At 33.7% G+C, this 25,686-nt stretch overlaps 5 protein-coding genes across 5 annotated transcripts in view; 2 read left to right on the forward strand and 3 right to left on the reverse strand.

Moving 5' to 3' along the window:
- Positions 1 to 6: 6 nt before the first annotated feature.
- On the forward strand, positions 7 to 11,536 carry LOC106108290. Its single transcript, XM_013289419.1, has 5 exons — positions 7 to 74; positions 6,339 to 8,681; positions 9,123 to 9,368; positions 9,754 to 10,383; positions 10,797 to 11,536. The coding sequence occupies exons 2-5, from the start codon at positions 6,704 to 6,706 to the stop codon at positions 11,000 to 11,002; spliced, it is 3,060 nt and encodes a 1,019-aa protein (XP_013144873.1). The 5' UTR covers positions 7 to 74; positions 6,339 to 6,703; the 3' UTR covers positions 11,003 to 11,536.
- A 161-nt stretch (positions 11,537 to 11,697) lies between these two features.
- LOC106108298 (transmembrane protein 234) lies at positions 11,698 to 15,431 on the reverse strand. The gene is made up of 4 exons (XM_013289431.1): positions 15,228 to 15,431; positions 12,573 to 12,715; positions 11,969 to 12,131; positions 11,698 to 11,891 (listed from the first exon to the last, which is right to left on the reverse strand). Exons 1-4 carry the CDS (start codon positions 15,241 to 15,243, stop codon positions 11,824 to 11,826), a joined length of 390 nt encoding a protein of 129 aa, XP_013144885.1. The 5' UTR covers positions 15,244 to 15,431; the 3' UTR covers positions 11,698 to 11,823.
- LOC106108232 lies at positions 13,684 to 15,221 on the reverse strand. Its single transcript, XM_013289333.1, has one exon. It carries the CDS (start codon positions 15,195 to 15,197, stop codon positions 14,211 to 14,213), a length of 987 nt encoding a protein of 328 aa, XP_013144787.1. The 5' UTR covers positions 15,198 to 15,221; the 3' UTR covers positions 13,684 to 14,210.
- A 179-nt stretch (positions 15,432 to 15,610) lies between the features above and the next one.
- Positions 15,611 to 18,588, reverse strand: LOC106108291 (NF-X1-type zinc finger protein NFXL1). Its single transcript, XM_013289420.1, has one exon. The coding sequence runs from the start codon at positions 18,453 to 18,455 to the stop codon at positions 15,981 to 15,983; it is 2,475 nt and encodes an 824-aa protein (XP_013144874.1). The 5' UTR covers positions 18,456 to 18,588; the 3' UTR covers positions 15,611 to 15,980.
- Positions 18,589 to 18,987: 399 nt separating this feature from the next.
- Positions 18,988 to 25,686, forward strand: part of LOC106108205 (5-oxoprolinase) — a 25,526-nt gene continuing 18,827 nt past the window's right edge. Inside the window, exons 1-9 of the mRNA XM_013289304.1 lie at positions 18,988 to 19,096; positions 19,396 to 19,571; positions 20,386 to 20,577; positions 21,214 to 21,505; positions 22,107 to 22,308; positions 23,504 to 23,601; positions 23,698 to 23,805; positions 24,247 to 24,399; positions 25,359 to 25,498. Of these exons, the coding sequence (XP_013144758.1) occupies positions 19,404 to 19,571; positions 20,386 to 20,577; positions 21,214 to 21,505; positions 22,107 to 22,308; positions 23,504 to 23,601; positions 23,698 to 23,805; positions 24,247 to 24,399; positions 25,359 to 25,498 (1,353 nt within the window). The 5' untranslated portion in view covers positions 18,988 to 19,096; positions 19,396 to 19,403. The remainder of the gene's footprint in view (positions 19,097 to 19,395; positions 19,572 to 20,385; positions 20,578 to 21,213; positions 21,506 to 22,106; positions 22,309 to 23,503; positions 23,602 to 23,697; positions 23,806 to 24,246; positions 24,400 to 25,358; positions 25,499 to 25,686) is intronic.

The raw sequence follows: 25,686 nt of genomic DNA on the forward strand, positions 1-25,686 counted from the left end.
CCGCGCGCCGCTCATATACAGACCCTTCAGGCCCTACGAGCCGGACCTCGCGCACGACGCGGACACGGAGCGCGGTGAGAGCAACGCGGACGCGCCCGCGTGACCGCCGTCTCATGCCACACGTGCCACACACCACACAGGACATGCCACACACCGCACAGGACATGCCACACATGCCACACACGCCCTCGCCCTCGCCACGTGACGCTCACTGTACGCAACACACACATTCGCGACCCTTAAATCAACTACAAACGTTTTAAATGACAGGTTTCAGAATACGACTGTGTGTAGGTGACATTAGAATTCTTTAATACAGTTAATGTTATGCCTACACATTCGACTGTTTAGTTAAAACTGTCGGAACTGAACGTTTGTAGTAGGTTTATATGCGTATTTAAATATAAATGTGATAATTGAAATATTAACGAACGCACACAAGTACAGTCGCGGAAATCTGCGGTCTTCTACTTACAGAAAAAATGTCTTATTCCTTACAAACACTACCTCTTGCAAATAACCAATTCATTAACAGTGAGTTGTGCGATAAGGGAATAATAATGAAATGTAATTAAAACTGTACTTACTGACCAATATTTTATACAGATACATTAAAAAGCGTCCTATTTGTTTTTATTCCATACGTTCAATACGTTCAATTGGCAGTTTTAAATTATAACACCACCAAATTCCCCGATAGTACACAATACTCGCTCATACAAGCGAGAACACGGTAGATGTACAATAGGGCTAATTAGCGGTGTTGTTTAAAAGCTACAATTGTATGAATATTTTGTAATAAAATACAATACAACGCAGCTAAATGGCTCTATACGACAAAAAAAATCGGTTAGTAATGTTTGGATAGTTTCTTATTTTTATCCTTATGTGCCCTCACTCCTATCTAATTAGTTTTTGTAAATAGCGGAGTTTTCGTTGTAATTAATAAGACAATTTTTCTAAATTAAAACATCGCTGATTTCCCCGACTGTACTTTACTAGCAAAACTTCATATATATACAAATATCGGTATATATAACACAGTTAATAATGGTTGCCTTACTGCGAGGTTTTTACTACGCTTACATTTTGTAAAGAAAATTTGAGAATCACTTTCAGTAAATAATCACATTTTTATTGTATACTTTTCATTTGAAATATCCCAAAACTTTGTTTTTAACTTGTAAAGTAAAGATTTTGTACATAAAGTTTTATTAGTAATTGTGAAGATAAATACATCCACAAACAATGTCACAACATTCTACATATAATATTATATTTGTAACAAATAATCGTAATTATATCCATTAGGTATAATATTGTATCGAAAACATAATTTTGTGTAAACTTTTAAATGTAAAAAGAGAAAGGATTTAGTTTATATCTAAACTAAAATAAAAAACCAATATTGAATGCGAGTAAAATTTAATTAAAAAAATCCTTTCTCTTTACCAAATGTACTGGAAGGCAATAATGTGCCTTAAAATTTCAAAAGGCCATAAATATGTATAATTTTATAGCTAAAGTAGAATGTATTGTCTTATTTGACCTAATAATTGCTGTTTTATTGTTAAAAACTTTAATTGTGTAAATTAAATCTCTCTGTCTCTCGAATTTGTAAATGTTGTGGGGAGTTGAGTGGAATCGAAGTGCAATACACGCAATAGAGTTCCTACAGTCTTATACGATGACAGCTGTCACAGCTGACAGGCGTCATGTCTGACAGGCGTCAGAGTTGACCGGTGTCGCATCTGACGCGTGTCGCATCTGACGCGCGTCGGCGTTGACAGCTGTCAAATGTTAGAGTAAGTTTGTTTTTTCTACCGATTGTGGGCTGGGAATCGATGACGTCCGTTTATTTTTTTAGATTTTTGACACGTGTTAGGTCAGAAATGTCAAAATGGTGTTAAATAGTGGGAAGTACTGCCCGGTGCAGGCGTGTAGATAGTTGTGCGATATTTAATAATATATGGTAATGTCGGTGCGTCTCGTTCTTTTTCTATACGTAGGAATGAGATGGCGAGATCGTATCGAAGTTGACGCTTTACAGTGGAACGGTTTGTCTTTAAATTCGCATTTTTTTTTTCATGATTTAGTATTATAAGTTACTTTTATATTTTTATACGATGTTATCTATGGCGGACAACGATTCATCTCACCATAGACAATTCAATTTGACATTTTGAGTTTGCAATATATAATATTAGTCATTTATACTGCCTTATTAGTATTATTTCTTATAAATCAATTTTTACGTGATTTTAAATACGTTTATTATAAAGGACTTTCAATAATTTATTTGTTTAAATCATGCAAACGTTTGGAATGAAAGAGATAGATGCAATTTGAACCGTTTCGCTGTAAAGTGTTGTGACGTCACGCCGGTCGCTCCGCGTTCGCGGTTTAAATATAAGTAGGCTTACAAATTGAGGCGGTTTGCTTCGCGACAATTTATCTTACTGGATATGTGATAAGTGTCAGAGTTCCCCGCAGTATTCCCGGAGCGGGCGGCCGGCTGATGCGGAATAACTTTTTTTATAAGCAACAAAAAAAACCTCTTTGTACGTTTAACTTAGATAGTTATTATTAATTTTAGCTTTTAATAGGTGTTTCGATGATTTTCACGAATTTTTTTCTTTGTTTTCTCGCATTTAGCCAGCGATTGCAAGAGTCGCAGTGTACATATATAGTTAGACACGATATGGACAATACCTAACAAGTGGAAAATGACTTTATTGAACAAATACATTCAGTGGAATTATAAATTTGCATGCTTGGTGTTGGGGGGTGAAGCAATGGTTGCTGCTCCCCCCTTCGCTGTAGTTTTTTTTGTTTCATCACAAACCTCCCTTTCCCTTTCCCGCAGCGCTTCAATGTAGACTTGTAGTTGTATTGTGGATATTTCAGATGACCAGGTGTTACGAATATGAAGATCTCAACAGTATTATAAAGTATAAATATGAATATTTCAAATAACAGTAATCTTCTATTATAAATAAAAAAGTTTAGATGGATGTTTGTTAGAGTTTGTAGACACTGCTGAACGGATCTCGATGAAATTTGACATAGATGTAGAGGATAGTCTGGAAGAACACATAGGCTACTTTTTTAAATCCGCGCGGACAAAGTCGCGGGCAAAAGCTAGTTATTGTTAAAACCTTTTAGGGCAGTAATATGCAAAAATTTTTACATGAAAGCCTTTTTTTTTTTAAAGCCTATGGCTTCTTACTTTAAGGTGACATGATAGTTCAAGTATTGATGTTGGTGACCTGAAAATAAATATTCAGGGTTTAAATAAGAGACGTCTTAATTGATAAAATATCAGCATATTTTAAATATTAATACCTTTTCGTAACTTTTAAATATCGTTTTAGACTAATTCTGACAAGTTTATAAGCTACTAGCTCTTGCTCGTGACTTCGCCAGCGTGAATTTAAAAAATACTAAAAAGACATAGCCTATGTTACTTACAGATAAATACCTTCCTAACGGTAAAGGAATTTTTAAAAGCGGCCCAGTAGTTTTTGAGTTATTTCAATACATACAAAAATACAAATCTTTCCTCTTTATAACATTAGAATAGATTACAATATTTTTATATTGACGATATTCCGATAAACTACAATGTTTTACGCAATAGTATAAATTTAATATGTTTTTTTATAAAAGAAAATAGAATGCATAAGACAATGTGCACATAATATGGAATTCAGAACGAAATTTTTACATTTCAATTTCTAAACCACACCCATAGACAATCAGTTTACACTTCAAACATCTGTCATAAATTATCTTCTGTCAATCGTATAAACTACAAAAACCTAACAAAACAAAAAGCTGAAAAAGCGTCTGAATGAAAAAATGCCAGCCGATGGCAAAACCTATACCAGATCTCAACCTATCTGATATTTCGAAATACACATCTAAGCCTAAAGAGGAGTCCGTCTTTGACGTTACAATAAATAAAATCAGTAAGCATTCTTCTAGCACAAACTTATTCTTGGGGACATTCTGCGGTTGGGTAACAGGTGTGGGGGTATCTAAGGTGGGGAAGGTAGCGGCATTTGGTTTAGGAGGAGGTATAATTCTTCTCCACTTTGCCTGTGAACTGGGATATTTACACGTCAACTGGGAGAAGGTGAAAGAAGGTGTAAGTCACTGCCAGCACCTCATGGAGAAGTTTCTACGCTTCGTGAAGAAGAACAGCTGCTTATCCGTCGGTTTCGTCGGCGGATTCTTCTTCGGTGTTGCGTCTACGTAATTTTTAGAGAGATGTTAGTCAATTAATAAAGTGTATTAGTAAAAAAAAAAACGCTTCAATCGAATTTCTAATTAAAATTTGACAGGTAAAGGCTTCCTTTACTAAAAAGATGAGATACCAATATTTAGACATAAACTAAGATCTCAGTATTACAATAAAAGCCTAACAACCTTGCAAATAAACGTGATATAAAATCAAACTTAGGAATAAACCAAGTATAAGCAAAATTTGTACTAATATTTGCTTATACTCAGTATATTCCTAAGTTTACCGTTATACCTCATTTATTTGTATGGCTGTAACAGTTTATTTGCTTGCTACGCACTTGACATAACCTGCTGGTCTTGGGTTCGAATCCCACCATGTACATGTGCTGTTCAAATTTCAAATGTACATTTATCTCCAATTTAACTACGAAAGAAAACATCCTTAAGTCTGCAAATATCGACTAAGAAATTATATAATATGTGTTAAGTCCACCAACACGTACTGGGCCAGCATTGAATATGGCATAGTCAACAACTTCGGTTAGGCTCCGAGCGCCTCAGTGGAGACTTAATATAAGCTGATGATTATGAACATAACCTTAAAACAACAGCGACATCCTGTAGGTAAATTACTAGGGTTCTGATAATCACCTGATGTTAAAAGGCAACTTGTTACTCATAAAACAGATTGCTTTCAGATTTTTTCTAAAGACTAATGTAAGCCAATCTTTAAACAAAGCCAATATATATAACATTTTACCTAGAAAGAGATGGATGGATTGCGTGAAAGGTGACATGAAGGGAGTGATGACTAAGATGACGTATGATAGAGTTATTTGGAGGACGAAAACCCGGCACCGACACTACGGGAGTAGGATAAGGCAGGGGGATGATGATCTACGTTCTACCAGATTATAAAAATGTGTTTTTAAGTAAAAAGGTAACCGAATAAGCATAAAAATACAAAATAACCCATTAGATGAATGAGATCGTTATTGGTTACGATATCTTAGTTTTAAAAAGATATTAATAATTAAAAGAATCTCAAACATCTGTCTGTCCTTGCCTTAATTCTATTACTGAAGGTAAGTTAAATAAAACTAATAAAGGAATCAATTAGAAATATTAATAGCCTAAAAGGTAAATAAAACAGAAACTATAAATACGTCAGTGTCATACTATTTAAGATATGCAAAATAACTTTTCATTGAACAAACACTTAATACTATCTCAATTACTATTTTACAAATAGACGAATATACCGAACTACTTTCCTGCAAATTGTAAAATCCCTCCTCGACTTTGACCAGCTTGAAATAGTGAGGGGAATGTTTCTGTACTTGTGCAAATAGAAACGGCGATGGACATTTACTTGTATCGCTAGTATTTTCAACAGAATCCTTATACTAGAAATACTATAATTCTCGTTAAAAACTAAAATAAAACAATGATAGCCTAAAAATGAAATAAACTGATTTTAAAAATAAGCACGAGAGAACTTCATAGGTCTTTTTAATTTCTTTTTTTATTTAGACGTTAACAATAAATGGGACATCAAGTTAAAAATCGTAAGTAACACCTGGTCAGAACGTTAAGTAGAAATAATCCAGAGTGCTATCACGAGTATTTGCGTAACAGTTTCGAGAACGTATTCGTAACGTTATTCATATTTGTATGAGTAATTTAGTGTACTTTACGCCCAGTAGAGGCGCTGCACAAATCTAATACAAATATGTTACGAAAACGTACTCACAAGTATTTTTCGATAAATTACGAATATGTAATATTCATTATAACTAATTATCCTATGATAAAAATAAGTAGATAAATAATTCTTAAAGTTTAATATTTCAATTGCTTTGCTTTTGCCCGATTCGAACCCGCTTAAAGATTTTGTTTTGCATGTACAACCCATTTTCATCTTTTTACGATGTTTTTGAACTTTAAAAGTAGTATTATAGTTCTTTGAGAGACCGAGAGATAAAATACACAATTAAATGTAAAAATTAGATTAACATAAACATGCACATGTTTTATAGGTGAGAAAATAATTTATTACTGTTTTTAATATTATTTTCGTATTTTCACAGCCAGACCAAAACCAGTCGAAACTATTACCCCTGAACAAGAAGAAAGAAACCCCGCACCCCAGGAGTCCGTACCTCCAATCAAACCACCTGATTCATTTAAACAACAAGAAGAATCAAGATTCCTAGACAACCCACCATTCCTACCTCCTAAGCCAATCCCACATTCCCCAAAAATTTCCCCATCATCAATACCCAATCCAAATCCAAGCGTAACAACTACAAAACAAGTTGAACCTGGTTATCCAAATTACGGTGGTTATATTTATTCTATACCCGGATATTCAGCGTTTCAACCGGTCTCCTACCCTGGTGTAGTTCAACCGTCCCAAGCCGCGTTACCCCATCCCGAATCAAATTCAGATTTCATGCCATTTCCAGTTCCTAATAACAATTCAATACCAACAACGAATCAAGAAGAAAAAACAAATGAATCAAAAACAATAGACCCACAGCCCGCGACTGTAGAAAATCCTAAACCGCAGACTGATTTTGAAGCTAACTTCAGTCCTGCTGTAATTCCAGTAACATCTTTACCTGAAGTAAAAACAGATCCAATAACCGAATCAAAAATGAGTATAACTTCACTCGTTCAAGGTTCCGGCGCAACAGTAACGATACCAACACAACACAAAGATGGTAAAAAGAAAACAAACGAACGATTCAGCTTAAAAACTAGCATTCCAATAAGCAAAATCGATATGAAATGTGTCACCAACCCTCCAGATGCATTTCAAGTAAACATAAAAAAGCCAATCAATCCTACGTTTCCAGCAAAAAACGACAGCAATTCTAAAGTTGAAATTCAAAGTAATATTGTTATAAAAACCGCACAATCAGATTTGAAAAAAGCAGAAGATGTAAAAGCAATTCCATCACCGGCTTCCAATAATATAAGTACTTTGATAAACGCTGCAGAAATGATCAATAAAACGGAGACACAGTTTCAACCAAATGATTCTAATCAACTAAATCTAACACCAGAATCAAAAGAATTGACATATCCATCTCAAATGCCAGCAACTCAAATGCTATTCAACCCTAATGTGGAAACAAAACCTTGTTTTGTTACTAAGCAACCAGAAGGCAATATAAATGATCAGAAAAATCAAATATTATTCATTCAAAACAAAAATCCTTCCAATTCAAAGATGTTAGTTACTATCCAACAACAAAATCAGCAAGTTTTAGTTCAAAGAACCAGTTTCGATTCAAAAAACCTGCAAGCTCCTTCACGACTGTCCGGCCAAGGAAAGAAAAGTAAAGATGAAATTCTCAAAGACAATGTATCGTCCTCAAAAGTGGTTGCATTAAAAAGAATGCATCAAGAAAACTGTGACGAAAATGATTTTGAGAATTTAATCACAGAAAATCAAATCTACGGCAACAAGATTGTCGTGAAGGAGAAGTGCCAAGGAACCTCACAAGAGCAAGACTTGAAAGGTAAAAAAGTAATAGAAAAACCTCCCCAATCGGACACAAAGAACGTTGTACTACAACCAAACTTTTTGTACTTAAGCAATGTTCAATTCCCGGCAAATGTAATGATGATTAAAAATAATAAAACTAACGATAACAAAGTAGTTAAAGCATCAACAAATGAAAATAAATCTGCCGAAGTGTCTACTGATTCTTCAGTAAAGAACAAACCTCAAAACGTGACCCTAAATAAAGAGGTTCATGTAGTCAAATCTAACAATGTTCTACAAACTCTATCTACTAAAAACACAGATGTATTCCAAGCGCCTAACCAAAAAGTTATTATGAATCCCCAAATAGTTTACCAAGTCCCTATGATAGTTGAAAACGATAAAAAGATTACACAAACATTTGTTAATAATGATCATACTAAGACAGTCACACAAGATGAATTCCAAAAGCCATTTGACCAACCAAAACCAAATGATAAACTGTATATCGCCTGCCCTTATCAAATGGATTCCAAACTACAACCTAAAATTGTCATCACGAACATACGCACCAAAGTGTCAAAAGTGGAAGAGATCAGTTCACTGGACGTTTATGAAAAGAAGAAACGGCTACGTAGAATGAAATATTTATCAAACCGTGACGGTAAAGATGTACAGAAATTTGAAAAGAAAATATTGGATAACCTCAAAAACATTATAACACCAGAGAAAATGAAAGCTGAGATACACAAAGAGTTTACAAATACGAGAATTAAAGTACTCGATTATAATACAGATGATAGTGATTATGACGAAGACGAGTTGAAAGAATACAATTCAATTATTAACGATAACGAAAGCCCAAAAGACGTACATGAAAGTACAAAAATAGATTTTCTAGCTGGACTTAATTTGGCAACACAAATAGTTTACAAAGGTAAGTATATCTAAATAACATAACTCATTGTTTTAGGTATTTGTACAGACTATCAACCCTACTTTTCCTACTCCCTTAAGGTCGGCGCATGAGAATTTTACTCTCCACTTAACTCTATCATACGTCATCTCAGTCATCACTCCCTTCTTGATCATGTCACCTTTCACTCAATCCATCTCTTGCTATGTCTACCTCTACCGGTGTACCACACTCATAACTAACGTCCTCCTTGTTATGCGCTTCATCCTTCTTATAACATGCCCATATCATGTTACGCTTTTATTCCTTGATTTAATCCTTTATTTAAAGTGGTACTTTCATTAAGGAATTTATTCACAGACCATACTAAAAATATCAAATATTCTACTTGAGCTATTGGGAAGATTATCTCCGTTAAGTCCATTGTGGCTGTATAATTAACATATCATCAATTGTTTCCAGAAAAAGAATTAGAAAGAATGGAGAGAATATTAAAAAGAGATTCGATAGCTGCCGCCTACATCGCTGCGGGGAGATTGGATAAGATCTTCCATGATAACACGGAACCTTCAACAGCTATGTTGAATTCATCTCCTACAGTAACAATACGACGGGCTGATGTCAATGACAACGAACAAGTCAGACATCGAAAACAAATGTTTCTGTCACAGCTGAGTTTAATGCATGTTACACCTAAATATAAACAGAGTAAGAAGATTTTTTACATATATTCATAGCTAGCTTTCTCTCGCTAGTCTATCCGCGTGGATTTTTGAAAAATTAAGTAGACTATGTGTTCTTCCAAACTGTCTTCTACATCTATGACAAATTTCATTGAGTTCCGTTCAGCTTTTTCGCATTTATAATATTAGTAAGATGTAAGATTGTTTACAGTACTGTTTTATAATTAAATATAAGAAGGTACTTTAAAGAGATTTCTAAATTGTATTCCTTATAACCATTTCGAAGTATCTAGAAGCCTGTGTTTGGACACTGCTCACGTTAGTAATAAGAAATTTGAACCACAAGCTCGATAGTAACCCAAGTCAATTATTATTTATAACATTTGTATTCCTAGAACTTATAATTACAGGTTATGAAAGAGCATGGCGTGCAATAGTCAGAGAAAGAAAACGTCGTAACGGCTGTTTGGAAACGGATCTAATTTTAAAACAACCTAAATTATATTCGGAACCAACAGACTTAGACCCGAATGGCCAGTTACAAATGTTAACAGAAATTAAAAATCACGTCAGCGAAAATAACAACCTAATAAAGAAAAGATTAGATTCCTCCAGTGAAGATGGAGACAGTATTCGATTATTGGCAGAAAAGAATTTTTCAGAATTAAATCGTTTATCAAAGATGGCCGACAGAAGTGTTAAACATTTCAGTGGCCAGGATACAAGAAAACGAGATTTAAACCCAGGCTTCGATAGCGAAAACATCCAAAAAGCCATACAAGAACAACCATTTCACAATTATCCTAATTTAAATATACCAAATATCTCTAATATAATATCATTAAAAAGTACACAGAATGCTTCAAATATAACTTCATCGCAAGCAACGTCGATGGATGAACCACAAAACTCCGCGGCTGGTGTCAGAGAAATGTATGACGGAAATATAGACAGAGTCCAAGACTTTAGTTGTCAAGTGGATGATAAATCTTGGCCGGGAATAGAGGCTATTATAAGTAATTATAGAGATTTTGAAAACGGTATGTATGCAACTATACTACGAATCTGTCCTTGCGAATATTTACAAGAACTTCGCAATCATAAATCAACATTTAATTACATTTTACTAGATTTAGTTAAAAAACCGAGCTAGACATATTTAAACTACCGAGCTGCACTTCAGCAACCAAATTATCCGCTAACGGCTCAACACGATGCACTATAACTATGACAGCCGATTAACCGCTAACTATCCTTGACTTGAATCGAGCGGATTGTTTTACCCATGTAAACCGTGAGATCTGCAGGTCATCAATTTTAATCGAGTTACATCTCTACACGCTGTAATGTGTTGCCATGTCAATTCAATAATCTACTTTTATGTGTTTCTTCATCAATCTGCTTTATTCTAGAACTTTTCTGTGTTTTACAAGTCCTATAATTTCATTTTCAGATCGTAAAAAAGAAATAGATTCCCTATACAAGCGGAATACAGCGCTGCGAGTTGAAGCGGCGCATATAACTCGTTCGGCGTCGCGTGACGCGGAACGCGCGCGATCTCTGTTGGCGGAAAGACATAACCTCGCATCAGAAGAAACCCGCGTTTCTCGTACATTGCACAGATTATACTCAATCATTGAACTTGTCAAAAACTGTTAACTTTTTTTGTTTAAAAATTATTTTCCACACTAATTTATTAAATTGTTTACAAAATTGATCGTTACGTGTTTTAAATTATTCATTAATTTAACTGTTATCTAATATTATTTTAAAATCAAAGTGGAATTTAGCTGTATCATACCTCCAATACAGTTTAAAGGCTTTATTCTAAAAATCACTTAACATTTACTAAGTAAAATGTACAAAATCAATCAAATAGCAGAAAAAAGAAATGTACTGTATAATAATTAATTATTAAATGAGAATGAACATTTGAAAAATGTTTTCAGAATAAATTAAAGTCAATTCAGTCTAGGTAACCTGTATTTCTAGTCCATTTAGGTCTAGTCATGTAACTATCGTTAGTAAATAAAGTAGGACCATCGTTACTTAACGAAAATGTTTTCTACATCAATATAAATGTACAATAACGATGTACATAAATTAATTTAATAAAATCAGAATTAGAGATTTCTAATTTATTATTGTGTATTGAACATTTTATAAACAGCTTTCCTTTAAGGAATAAATGTACTTATATTTTTTATATTTTGCAAAGAATATAAAACGCTTACTAATTTCTGTGGCTGTTTATTTGTACAATTGTCATAATGTACTTATAGATGCAATAAAAGGAACTAAGTATTTTTGTAGTTTTTATTTCGCACTTACACAAGTAAAACAAACACCAAAAAAAATATTTCAACAGAATAAATATATTTTTAATTTAATCACATATACATATCCATTTTAAAAAAATCTTTCACGGTGAAAAAGATCGTTTTATAATACTGCCATCTATCGATAATCTTCCAAAACATTCAATAGCTTTTATCCCAACAGCATAAAGCAGTCCCGATTATAATTAGCGAAATACCAAAGATTGAACCTGAAATGAACAGAATTAATTAACTTTACGGTGATTTTGTACTTAAAAAAATTTTCTAGATGGTTCTATATTTTTACCACGATCCAAAGGTTCCTCAGCGCCAACCATAGAGCCAGTTACAGCTGTGAACGCGAACGCCAGACTATTAGATGCAGGCACGGCCAGAGACAATGGCGCCCTCTGCACCGCCATCAAGTATACTAACGAACCACATTGGTTCACCAGAAATGGTACCACGTACTAAAAACGTTAACGTTTATTCGTTTATTAAGAGATAAGTAAGTCCCAGAGAATCGAAAAATTTAAAATACATACATATGTTATTACTTCGAAATATTAAGGTGCCTGCAATCCTATCAATATTGTAAATACGAAAGTTTAGATAAATGGATGTTAGTTAGAGTTTGTAGACTAAACGGCTTAACGGATTTCTACGACATTTGGTATACACGTAGAGGATAGTCTGGAAGAACACATAGACTACTCAATTTTGTATTTTTAATTCCACGCGAACGAAATCGCGGGCAGAAGCTAATCCATCTACGTGTAAAAAAATATTGCTAGTTAGTGCTAGTAATCAGCTGGCTAGCAATTTATTTATATGCTATATGAATAAAGATTAATTTTTTAGCAATTTCTAAAAGATTCTCAAATCGCCTGTATTTTTTACTAATGACCTACCCGCCAATTACCAAGTAGGAACACAATCTCCGCGTAAGCTTGCCCGACCCATGTCTCCGCTTTTACTGAACGTAGACCCTTCGTGCCCTGACGGATGAAAGGATTCGTGCACCCCCATAATATACCTGTCACCACCAATAACCCTGCAAAGGAAACTGACGCTTAATGACTCTTATAAAATGCCGTCTATACGAACATATCAGAATAGCTGTTGCTCGAGATATCGCTATCGTGAAATTAATTACTGATAACTGTTAAGAAGAAAATTAGTACCGTGCTCTAGAATTGATGCAACACTAGATTGTCGGTTATACGTTTATACGTCACGTCCTTAGCTGATAGCTGTCAATGTCATTAGAAGGATTGAATATTCGCGCGCATTCCTGGCGAGATCTTAAGTGTAGTGTTTAAATTAATATCGATAGTAACAATTATATTAAATTGTTTAAAATAACAGCTTTTTAATGATGAAAGAATTTTTGAAATCAGCCCAGTAGTTTTTGAGTTATTTCAATATTAGTACAGACAAACATAGCTTTGTAATAAGCAATAAAATAGTTCCGTATATTTTCGATATGTCGAGACTATTTTATTCCTAGTCATGGTATATAATTATGATTTAATAAAAAAAGGAAATCAAAGAAAACACTTTCTATTTTTATATGTATTGTAAATATGAAAAAAATCTCATTATAACTATTTCATGTAAAAATAGCACCATTAGAAACACACAATATGAAAACATCGAAAATATTATGCAACTGTTGTGAATTATTTTATTTATTACTAGCTATTCGCGTGCGGATTCATCCGCGTGAAATTATAAAAACTTTATTTTATTGTTTACATGTGTCAAATTATTAATAGCAAATGTCAAAATGACATGACAAATCTTAGCAACCTTTCTTTTATTTCTTGATGTTGGCAGCCACTTATGGTCACTTTCCCACATTAGGGTTTTTATCCAAAATATTTACCCCCTAAGTTTAATGGCGTAAAAATATATACCTAAAGCATGACATAAGTGTAGGGCTTTTTCTTAAGAAAAAAAATTTTCAAAAACATGCTGTAATTGCTGACATCTTAGGCAACAAAGAAGTGTGTGTTTACGCTTTATTATAATAATAAAGTATAGAAGAAGTATAGTTAGTATAGATAGAATATCCTATATATTAATTGTAATAAGACCATATTGTTAACATATACTCGTACATTTGTAATTTCAATAAGTGATATCATAATTCTTTAATTTTACATTAAATTACTTTGATATTTAAAAACATATCTAAAAAATGAAAAAACCTTAACAATAAAATCACTTGTCAAAATATACATAAGGAAATGTTGTAAGTTATTAAAAAATAGGCTAATACCAATTGCAAAATTTCCAACTCAAGCATTAATAAAAGTACATATTTTGAGATCACTTAAAACCTAAAATAAATAGATATTTGGTCTTTTTGATGTCTGAACCCCCCTTATAAACTGTCAAATATTTACTAAAACATTTAGTTTTATTTTATTTATGTCTTTATAAAATCTAATGTCTATTAAAATTGTAAACCAATCTCTTAAAGGCAGTTATAAAAATTTCTTAAAAATACATTAACTAATAAAAAAAATAAACAATGTCATTTCCTACTCCCCTAAAGGGACACCAATGGTCATAGGTTTAACATCAGCAAATAAACAATGATTTTCATCTACCCACTTCACGAAATCCTTGTTAAGTGCGGCAGATATTTCTAAGGCCATTATACAATCATTTTCCGCACGATGAGCTTCAATGCCTGCTCGATTTAACACTCTCTCATAAATATTCTTCAATTTATAACTATCTTTAGGCTTTGCACCACTCCATGGAAACCTTCTACGTACTTTTGATAGGTTTTTCCTTTCAAATTTTCTTGGTGTTTGATCGGTTCTAATTCGTTGTTGCTTTGGTGTTGTTTCGTTGATATTTTTCATGGAAATTTGATTGTTAGTGATGGCTAGATTTATATCAATCTCTTTTTCCGTTTTGTTTTTAATTATCTGTTGTTTTGGTGTTGTTTCATTGTAATTTTGCATGGAAAATTGATCGTCAACACCACAGATTTTCTCATTCAATTGTGGAACTGTTATGTCTTTGATTACATCTGAATTTTTGTGTTCTAGATTGTGGGTACTTTTCAATTTTTCTAAGATGTCATAAAATGCATGCAAGCAATCAGCACATAAAAGATCCTCTTTAAATTGTACTGATAATTTCTCTAAATGATTTTTAATTATCGGAAAATCAAAATTATGTCCATTTTGAGCGATCAAACACACTGGTTTAGTTAGAATATTGAGGAAAGAATTAATTGTAGTAAAGGCATTCATATCGAACTTTGTTTCATGTTCAAGAAGGTCGTTACAAAGACCTGTTGTCGCTGTACTACCAGGATGTACCATTTTACAAGGATTGAAACAAAGCGTAAGTTTGTTTTGAACTCTAGGCGCGGCGCCAGCGAGTGTTCTTAGCAAATGTTCTCGTTTCACAGCGACCATGCTCAGTTCCGTAATTTTTGTACGATTAGTTTCCTCCACTGGTAAACCAGTAGTTTCTAAATCTACGAACACGTACGTAGCTACAGGTATCATTGTATACAAATAAAATTGTACTAAGCTTACCTAAGCTCAGCAACATAACAGCAAATGCACAAAATGGGTAACAAATTGATCAGAAAATATGTGACATATCAAAAACTACTTCGTTGAAATCTATACATGATTGGACTTGAATCAGCGTACTTGATTAAATAGATAAAAACTGATAACCATATCACATCTTTATCAAAAAGAAGCTAATTATTATCGTTAAATGACAGCTGTAAACACAATGTCACTGACTGACAGTTACACAATATTACCATTTATGAAATATAGCTACCAAATCAAAAGTTACTAATGTTTTGGTAACTATGTATGTTTGATGGCCGACGTTTGCATCTACAAGGGAAAGTCGTAGTATCCCACTAGTCAAATGATTTAATCTACCTAAATAAAACAAAAAATAAATATAATGTCTTTTATTTTGTCTTTTACAAAACCTTTGAATACTTATAATCAATATTGGTGCACACATAAAAACCTAATAAAAAAAATACACACGAATTTATTACCTCCTTCTTTTGGGTACTCTACTAATGAGTTATAAATTACACTAAACACTTTAATGAAATAATTTTAAGACAAAATTAAATTTTTTGTCAAAATTCTTGAAGCTACAAATTTAAACACAAAAACTATAGAAAAACAGACATCTTCCAGTTAAAGCACTTTACACATATAAAAAAATCAAAACCATTTGGTAATTCACTAAATATCATATCCTTAAAATACAAGTTAAAAGTATGTTGCATACAAAAGTTATTTAAAATTACTTCATAGATATAAAATGTAATATAAAAATGATATGACCAATATTATTACAGATGTGATTATTATCCAATATTTCTGAAGCCAATTCCTCTCATCTTTATTAATAACAACCTTTTTTTCCTTGTATTTTTTCTTTTTGCCACTCAATTTCCATTCATACTCAGCTAACTCTTTGCGGTTTCTTTCTTCCTCTAGCTCTTTCAGCCTTTTCTCTTCTCTCTCTTTCTCTTTCTTGGCTGCAGCTTGTTTCTCTTCACAACTCTTATCACAAACAACTTTTACTTCTTGTTGTTGAACTAAATTGCATGGAACTTCCTTTTTCAAATTGCCGCATACACAATGGACTTTAGTTTTCTTCAAGCATATTTGATTTTCACTACAGTTATTTGAATGGCAAGATTTCTTACATCTATGACCACATTTCAACATCTTTGGACACTGCTGACCACAGCATAACATTTCTTCTGTACACTCAGACAACTTGTTACATCTTATGTACAATTCAGTTACACCACAATGACAACGAACTCGTTCCATTATATCACAAATGGGGCATGGCCCAGGATGACAATGACCAATAGCACATTTATGAGTGCATTTTTCTGGACGGTCTATTAAGCATTCTTTATCACATGGCTTGCAAGAGTAAGGCACATTTGGGTAATCAGTATTACGCTTGTATAAGTGACACATTTCTGAACATAAGTGGTTAAGGCACTCAAGAAGGCGGCCACATTCTCGCCCACATGGTTTCCTTGAAGCGGAATGACAAGGCTGGTTTGCAACCTCATGTTCACCAAAACAAGCTATTGCAACTGGTTCCTCGCACGGTGGGCATTCTAATGTCATTATTTTTGACTTTGGTGGTTGTATTTCCCATGGAGTAGCTGGCTTTTCTACTTGCTTAAATACAACAGTGACATATTTATGACAAATAGCTTTACATTGGTGACCGCATTTTTCATATGTCTTAAAACATATCGCCTTACAAGGTGGACAGTCACCAAAATGGCATAAATGGTGATTATCATCAGAATGACCACATTTATACCTAATCTTACAAGGTAAACTACATTTTGGGGGCTTCATATTCTTTTCTCTACCACAAGGAACTGTAATATATGTTTCTTTGCACCTGCAAGTTATTTTTGACTCTAAAGGACATGGGTAGCATGGGCCGCGATGGCACACTGATGTACATTTGTGTCGGCCACAGTGTAGGGGTTTGTCGCAAACCTTTTCGCATGCAGGGCAGTTCCCGTTACAACATTTACGTCCACAGCCGTGTTTGCCACATGGTCTAGTCCCCCTACATTTTGTATCACATTTGAACTCTTTACTGCATGGAAGCGATCTTGTATGTGCGGTGCATTGACAGGTTTTCTCGATCATTACTAAGCAAGGTGGGCATGGACCTTTGTGACATTTTTCAGGACAATTATGCTCACAATCATCATGTTTCTTACCACAAGTCCCTAAACATGTTTCCATTACATCTGGACACTGAACAAACTGCTGATTAGCACCACATGGGCAAGCTTTTAGTCCCGAGTTAGGACATGGACCACAGCTACCTGAATGGCAAACTCTGTCACATTTGTGGTAACCACAACTAAATGGTTTGTTACATATTTTAATACACTGCCATTCTAAGTCATTGCATGGACGCTTAATCTTTTCACTCCCACATTGACAGGCTTGTATGCTTGTGTAACTGCATGGAGGGCAGTCATTATCATGGCAAATACTTTCACACTTGTGAGATTTACATGGTAGTGTTTTCCTACACTGGCTACCACAAGACCATTTCCCAGCACTACACCTTACTTTTTTATTTTCCTTTAGACAATAGCATGCTTCACTAACCATTTGGGGGCAAGGGGGACATGGGCCTGGATGACATAATAGTAAGCACTTGTGTTTACAATTATTTCCAGTTGAAAGCCTTTTACCACATACCTCACCACATGAATGTGGTATTAACCAGGGATGGAGTGGAGGATTATCAATTTTGCTACAGAAACAACGATACTTATGAGGTATTTGTTCCTTGGTGTAAGCTTGCCGACATTTTGGACAGCACCATTCAACTTTTTTAGGTACAAATACAGTAATAGGACCATGATTATCATCACTTTTGAGAGAAACGCAGTCATTTGCCCACTTTTGTATGCAAGATAAATGAAAATACGAATAACAGTTGTCGCAGTTCCAAATAGCATGAACTCTTTTGATGGAACCTATACATATAAGACAGGTTATATTTCGACCGCTAATAGCTTCTTCTAGTAAATTCTTGGTCCGATTGAGCAATTTAGTATCACCTCCTCCTCTCGAGTAGCTCTGAAACACGCCGTCCAATACGCTGACTTCAAAGGGTTCCTCATCTTCAGACGATAAATGATCCTGCATTTCCTTTAAATGTTTTTGAACATTTTGCTGCAGTTTTGCAGCGGCGTCGCGATATCTTCGAGCCATAATAATCACCTTTCGAACACCTTACTAAGAACATTGGTAAAAATCTAACTAAATTCGATAACTTTCTATAATCTTCTTGAAAAATCTTATTTTGACATAAATTTTCTCCATGTCGGCGTTTGGTTGGTATGACGTTTACATTTAAACAGATTATAAATATTAATTTTGCATGATTGCATTCAGATAAAAAGGTTATTTAAAAATCGTTGTATTTGCTTCTTTGCGAGAAAAATAAACCTAAAAATATTTGACGGAAACATTTTAATAAGTAATTGTTGGAAAAACACTTGTTTTTTTTAATTGCGAGATTGAATTTAGCGTTGAAAATGTCATTATACTGATTATACCGTACGGTTTTCCCTGCTTTTCTCCACTTCAGTAACATTATCTACCAATGGTAACACAGGACTCAAACGTAAACACTGTCAATTCTTCTGTAACTGAAAACAAACTTTACAGGTATGGAAAAAGGTCTAAAATAGCTAAATTAAAATCTAATGTATTGATAAATGATATGAAAATTATGATAATGAATATTGAAAACCAAACTAAACTAAGCCTTGAAGATTGTACTAAATAATAGTATATTGTCTTGAAGTTGTTCTATTTTTGGTCTTATCAGTATCAGTTTTGTTCTAAAGGTGGTATTCTATATTCGATTTTTAAATTATTGAAACTTTAATTTTGTTGACTTTATTCATTTTCATCTATTTAACGTAGGAACTTACACTTATTTAAATGCTTAATTTTATGTTAAAGTCTTTTTTCTCACTTAATAATATATACTGTCAAATTATATATCGTACACGTAACCTATACGAAAAAAACAGACCCATTTTTATAAAGTTTTAAAACAACTTGTTCAACTAATGCATTATCATTCACAGTTTTATTATTACTTTACTGTCATATATGAATTTTAAGCTACGTTTAATTCCAGATAAAGCCATGAATCCACCGAAAGGTTTCCAGTTTGCTATAGATAGAGGAGGTACATTCACTGATGTGTTTGCCCGCTGTCCCAATGGTAAAGTAAGAGTCATGAAATTATTATCTGTGGACCCACAGAACTATGATGATGCTCCAAGAGAAGCGATAAGAAGGATATTGCAAGAGGTTTGTTTGTATTCACATATATTTTAAAGCATAAGGACATTTGTATATTTTATACAAATATATTTATAAAATATATTTTTAAGTTTCTAATTGGTAAATGTATATTTATTTGTGCAGCTGACTGTAAGATAACTATTTATACATGTTACTATTAACACATAGATATATTATTGCCCTGTACTACATAAAACAAGGGAGCTTTTATGTATATCTTTCACCGATGGAAACCTTTACTACTTTTTTAATATAATAAGGTGGAAATGAAATGGCTATCAAAAATTGCAGAAATAGTTGCCAGTAGATACGTCAATATATAGCGAGCTGGCGGCGTATTATGGAAACCCTCTGCCCCAGTTTGGGGACATAGGAATAGAAGAGAGAGAGAGAGATATGTCAATGATCAGGAGACATAACACATAAAGGATATCCCCTTCCTATATGTTTCCATTGTCTAATCCATTTTCTGTATATTATAAGTAGGCCTCTGGCACTCAATTTCATTACATGAAATATAGAATGACTTCCACTTCAAGAAGTGTATTATACTAGAAGTGTAATTACACTTATTATAATTACACTTCAAGTGTATTCTTTACACTTCAAGTTTATACTTCACACTTGAGGTGTATACTTAACACTTCAGGTATATACTTCACACTTCAGGTGTATACTTCACACTTGAAGTGTATACTTCACACTTGAAATGTACACTTCATACTTGAAATGTATATTTTGTCTTGTGTTTAGTCATGGTATTATAGGGGGTGAGCTGGTCCTATAGTGTGATGTTAAATGGACTACCACTATGTTACAGGAAACAGGAAATGCTTTAGATAAGGATGGAAAAGTGAATTCTTCGCTGATTGAATCAATAAGGATGGGTACAACGGTGGCCACTAATGCATTGTTGGAACGGAAGGGAGCTAAAATGGCGCTCGTTATAAATAAAGGTTTTAAAGATTTACTTTATATTGGGAATCAAGCAAGGCCGCATATATTTCAGTTGGTAAGATTTTTAATTTTTAATATTGCTGTCCTAATATGTTCTACATCTGTGTTAAATTTCATGAAGATCCCATAAGCAATTTTGAGGATTTTATACGATTTTTTTATAATTTTTTATTTTGTTATTTCTTAGTAATATAATAAATGAGAAAGTTTAGATGGATGTTTGTTAAAGTTTGTAGACTAAATGGCTGAAAAGATCTTAATGAAATTTGGCCTATGCCAAAAAAAAACAAAATTGAATACTCTATGTAATTCTTTCCAGACTATTCTCTTTGTATAGACAAAGAATTACATAGAGTATTCAGTTTTGTTTTTTTTTTAATTCCACTTGGACATAGTTGCGGGTGAAAGCAAGTTTTTATAAGATAAGGTTTTTAATTAAAACATTTATTCAATGGAAAGACACAGTAATAGATATTTCTTGAATAAAATAGCTGTATTCAGTATAGTAGATAATAATATTTAAACTGGTTTTATTTCTGATAAAGTCTTCATACAAAGGTATTGTTTATTTTAGGATTTCATGGTTTGCTTTATTTATCTAACAGTAGGTTCACACTGCAGTAAGATTCCATAAAGTAAATCTATTAAGACACAAATTTAAGTATGTCATAATTTTTTTTTTCATATTTAGAATATAAAACGCCCAGAAGTTTTGTACCAAGAGGTTATTGAAGTTGACTGTAGAGTGATACCGGCGTTAGAAGAACGCTGTCAAATCGATAAATCGAAACATAATTGGAAGGAAGTTTATGGAACTACGGGTCAGAAAATGTTGGTCACTAAAGAAGTGGATGAAAATGCAGTGAGACAAGATTTGAAGAAATTAAAAGAGAAAGGGATAGACAGTATTGCTGTTGTTTTCGCACATAGTTATACTTACCATGATCATGAGATTAAAGTGGGCAAAATAGCCATGGATTTGGGTAAATATTTATTTTTATCTATAGTAATATTATAAAGAAGGCAACTTTGTTGATTGTAATGAAATAACTCAAAAACTACAGATCCGATTTCAAAACCATAAAACAGTTATGTTGTCAGTGAGTAACATAGGCTATGTTTTATATTATTTTATAATTTCACGCAGACAGAGTCGTGGACGAAAAAGGTTTTTTATTGTTACCTTAACTTAACTCTTCCTATCAAATTAAATAAAAAGTCATACTAATATTATATATACAAAAGTTTAGACAGATGGATGTTTGTTCAGTTTGTAGCCTAAACGTCTGAATATTAATGAAATTTGGTACAGATGTAGAGGATAGTCTGGAAGAACACATAGGCTACTTTTGTTTTGTTAATTCCACGCGGACGGAGTCGTGGGCGAAAGCTATTATTATATATGCGAAAGTTTAGATAAATGGATGTTCAGTTTGTAGCCTAAACGTCTAAATATTAATGAAATTTGGTAGAGATGTAGAGGATAGTCTGGAAGAACACATAGACTACTTTTGTTTTGTTAATTCCACGCGGACGGAGTCGCGGGCAAAAGTTAGTTTGAATGTAATATTTGACACTTTTTAGGATTCAATCAGGTGTCTCTTTCGCACGCGGTGACCTCTATGGTACGTGTAGTGCCGCGCGGGTTCACCGCGTGCGCGGACGCGTACCTCACGCCGCACATACGAGAATACGTTAAAGGGTTCGCTAATGGATTTACCAATGGATTAAAAGGATCCAATGTGTTGTTTATGCAGTCTGATGGTGGATTGACTCCGATGAATTTGTAAGTTATGGTTTAAATATATACTTCTTTATCTTTACTTATAATAAAGCGTAAACACACACTTCTTTGTTGCCTAAGATGTCAGCAATTGCAACATATTTTTAAATAATTCTTTTTTAATAAAAAGCCCTACACTTATGTCACGCTTTAGGCTATATATTTTCACGAGATTAAACTTAGGGGGTAAATATTTTGAATAAAGACAGTAATGCGGGAAAGAGACCATAAGTTGCTGGCAACATCAAGGAAGCAAGACCGTCAAGGTTTGTCATGTCATGTCATTTAACGTAAACAATAAAATAAAATTTTCATAACTTCATGCGGATGAAGCCGCATGTGAACTGCTAGTATTATAATAAAGCGTAAACACACACTTCTTTGTTTCAAGATGTCCGCAATTACAGCATATTTTTTAATAAAAATCCCTACACTTGCGTCACGCTTTAGACTATATTTTAACGCCATTAAACTTAGGGGGTAAATATTTTGGCTAAAAACCCTAATGTGGGAAAGAGACCATAGAGTTGCTGCCAACATCAAGGAAGCAATGTTGTCATCATGTCATGTCATTTTGACATTTGTAATTGATAATTTGACGAATGTTAACAATAAAATATAATGTTCATTCCAAATCGCACGGGAATAGCTAGTAAATAATATTAAAAAAGACGTAAAAGTTAAATTTGGTGGGCGGTGATCATTGTTAGTATAGAAATATACTAATATTGTAAAGACGATTTTTGTATGTATTGAGGACGAAGTCGCGAGCTATATCTAGTATGGTGATTATTGTTTATGAGATATTTTTAAAATTGTAAAGCACCATTCTCTCTCTCTCTCTCTCTCTCTCCCTCCCTCTCTCTCTCATTTTTGTTCTCTTTGGTATGAAAAGTGTCCATAATTTTAATAAATTTCCAAGACCAGCTAGAGCTTCAAAATATTAAGGTTTTTAAGATACAAAGTTACAAAAGTTTAAGATACAAAAGTTTTAAAATTAGAAACCGGGGGCGATATAAAAAAGTTAATTTGGATGGCGACGAAATATTTTGGGAACCTCTAGTTTCAATAGTTTTGGTAACAATTTAGTTTGACATAATGCAACTTTCGTTATAAGAGAGAGACGGGTATAAATCACGTAATGAGTGAAAGAGAGCGATGTCATGGTGATTTTTTGAAGAATAATATTGCGTTTTAGATTTAATGGATCCCGAGCGATCTTATCAGGTCCGGCTGGAGGAGTTGTAGGTTATGCGATGACGTCATACCAGAAGGAAACTGGGTTGCCAGTTATAGGTAAGTACAAAATATAGGGAAATAGTACACAATTTTAGTATACACAGTAATAATTTAAACTTGTTAGTTATAATAATTATTGTTTCTTTTACTAAGGTTTCGATATGGGCGGTACTTCAACGGACGTGTCAAGATATGCTGGTTCTTTGGAACATGTCCATGAAGCGACCACTGCAGGAGTTACCATACAAGCACCACAATTAGGTAATTTATAAATATACTAGCTTTTGACCCTGACTTCGTCTGCTCGTTTGAAAAATGTAGTCTATGTATTCATCTAAATGTTCTATCACAAACATAAATCTATCCAAACTCTCGTATTTATAATATTAACTAGCTTTCATCCGCGACTCCTGCGCGTGGAATTAAACTAAACTGAGTGGGCTATGTGTTCTTCCAGACTATCCTCGGCATTTAATACCAAATTTCAACGAAATCCGTGAAGCCATTTAGGCTACAAACTCTAACAAACATCCATCCATCCAAACTTTCGTATTTATAATATTAGGATATGATTTTTAATGAAGACGTTTTAGTACGACAGAGAAGGAAAATGCTATAAACTGAGGATGAAAAGAGATAAATATTTTATATTTGTTCTCAAATATTATGTGTATCTCTTTCTTACACATGTGTCTCTGTCAGATATAAACACGGTGGCGGCGGGCGGGGGCTCCATGTTGATGTTCCGCTCGGGGCTGCTGGTGGCGGGCCCGCAGTCCGCGGGGGCGCAGCCCGGCCCCGCCTGCTACAGGAAGGGGGGCCCGCTCACGGTCACTGACGCTAATTTGTTATTAGGTAACTATTCATATTTTTAATATATACGTATAAATTTGGAATATCATCATCATCATCATTGAAAAAGACGATCTTGTAAGAGAAGGTACGCGCGAGTAAAATAATAAGAAATAAACCAAACAACTTTTAATAAAAATTTACAAATTAATAAAAATATATACACATTTCAGCCTAGCATCGTAAGACATCTGCTCGAACCAAAATGCTTCAAATATTTACAAAAGAATAAATAAAAAAATAAACATTCTTATTTTAAAAAAAAAAGGATTAAAAGTAAAAATATAAAAAGGATTATTGCATCGCCAACAATCATCACCAGCTCACTATACGTCCCCACCGAGGGGTTCGGAGCCTACCCTAAGTTAGGTTGACTAGGCCATAGTCAACCATGCTTGCCCAGTGCGGGTTGGTTGACTTCACACATATCTTTGAATTTCTTCGACGATATGTGCAGGTTGCATCACGATGTTTTCCCTCACCGTAAGAACGTCGGGTAAAATTTGGAATAACCTTACGTAAAATAGAAAAAAACTCCAGATTTCGCAAAGATGAACGAAATTCGTTAATAAAAATTGTCTGTCTGTTTATCCCGGGTAATCTATACTCTATACTAATATAATAAAGCGTAAACACATCACTTCGTGGCGTAGGATGTCAGCAATCACAGTATATTTTTGAATAATTATTTCTGTATTAAAAAACCCTACACTTACAACACGCTTTAGGCTATATATTTTCACGCTATTAAACTTAGGGGGTAAATTTAATGGAAAAATACCTTCATGTAGGAAACGGACCATAACCAAGCTGCATTAAGGAAGCAAGGTTATTATGCTAACGGTAATTTTGACATTTGTAATTAAGAATTTGACAAATTTAAACACTATAATTTACAAAACATATAATTATATGCGGTTTCATCTACTATTTCAAAAAAAAAATAAAAAAAATTTTTGCAGGTCGTCTTTTGCCGGAATATTTTCCGAAGATTTTCGGTTCAAATGAAAATGAACCTTTAGATAAAGAAGCGACTATAAAAGCGTTTAAGAAAATCACGGATGAAATAAATTTATTCCTGAAACAAGATGGCGGGAAAGAGGTAATAAATTTAATTTTTAATTTATGTTCTGAATATACCAAATTTGTATTTTTTTGTAATATAAGATGGCAAACGAGCAAGCGTCCACCTGAATCCAGAAAATGGAAAGCAACCGCTGCCCATAAACATCCGCAATTGCAGATGCGTTGCCTACCCTTATCCGACAGAGGAGACGCACATAAAGAGGA

Source organism: Papilio polytes, unplaced genomic scaffold (genome assembly GCF_000836215.1).
Source record: "Papilio polytes unplaced genomic scaffold, Ppol_1.0 DF821733.1, whole genome shotgun sequence".
Classification (NCBI taxonomy): domain Eukaryota; kingdom Metazoa; phylum Arthropoda; class Insecta; order Lepidoptera; family Papilionidae; genus Papilio; species Papilio polytes.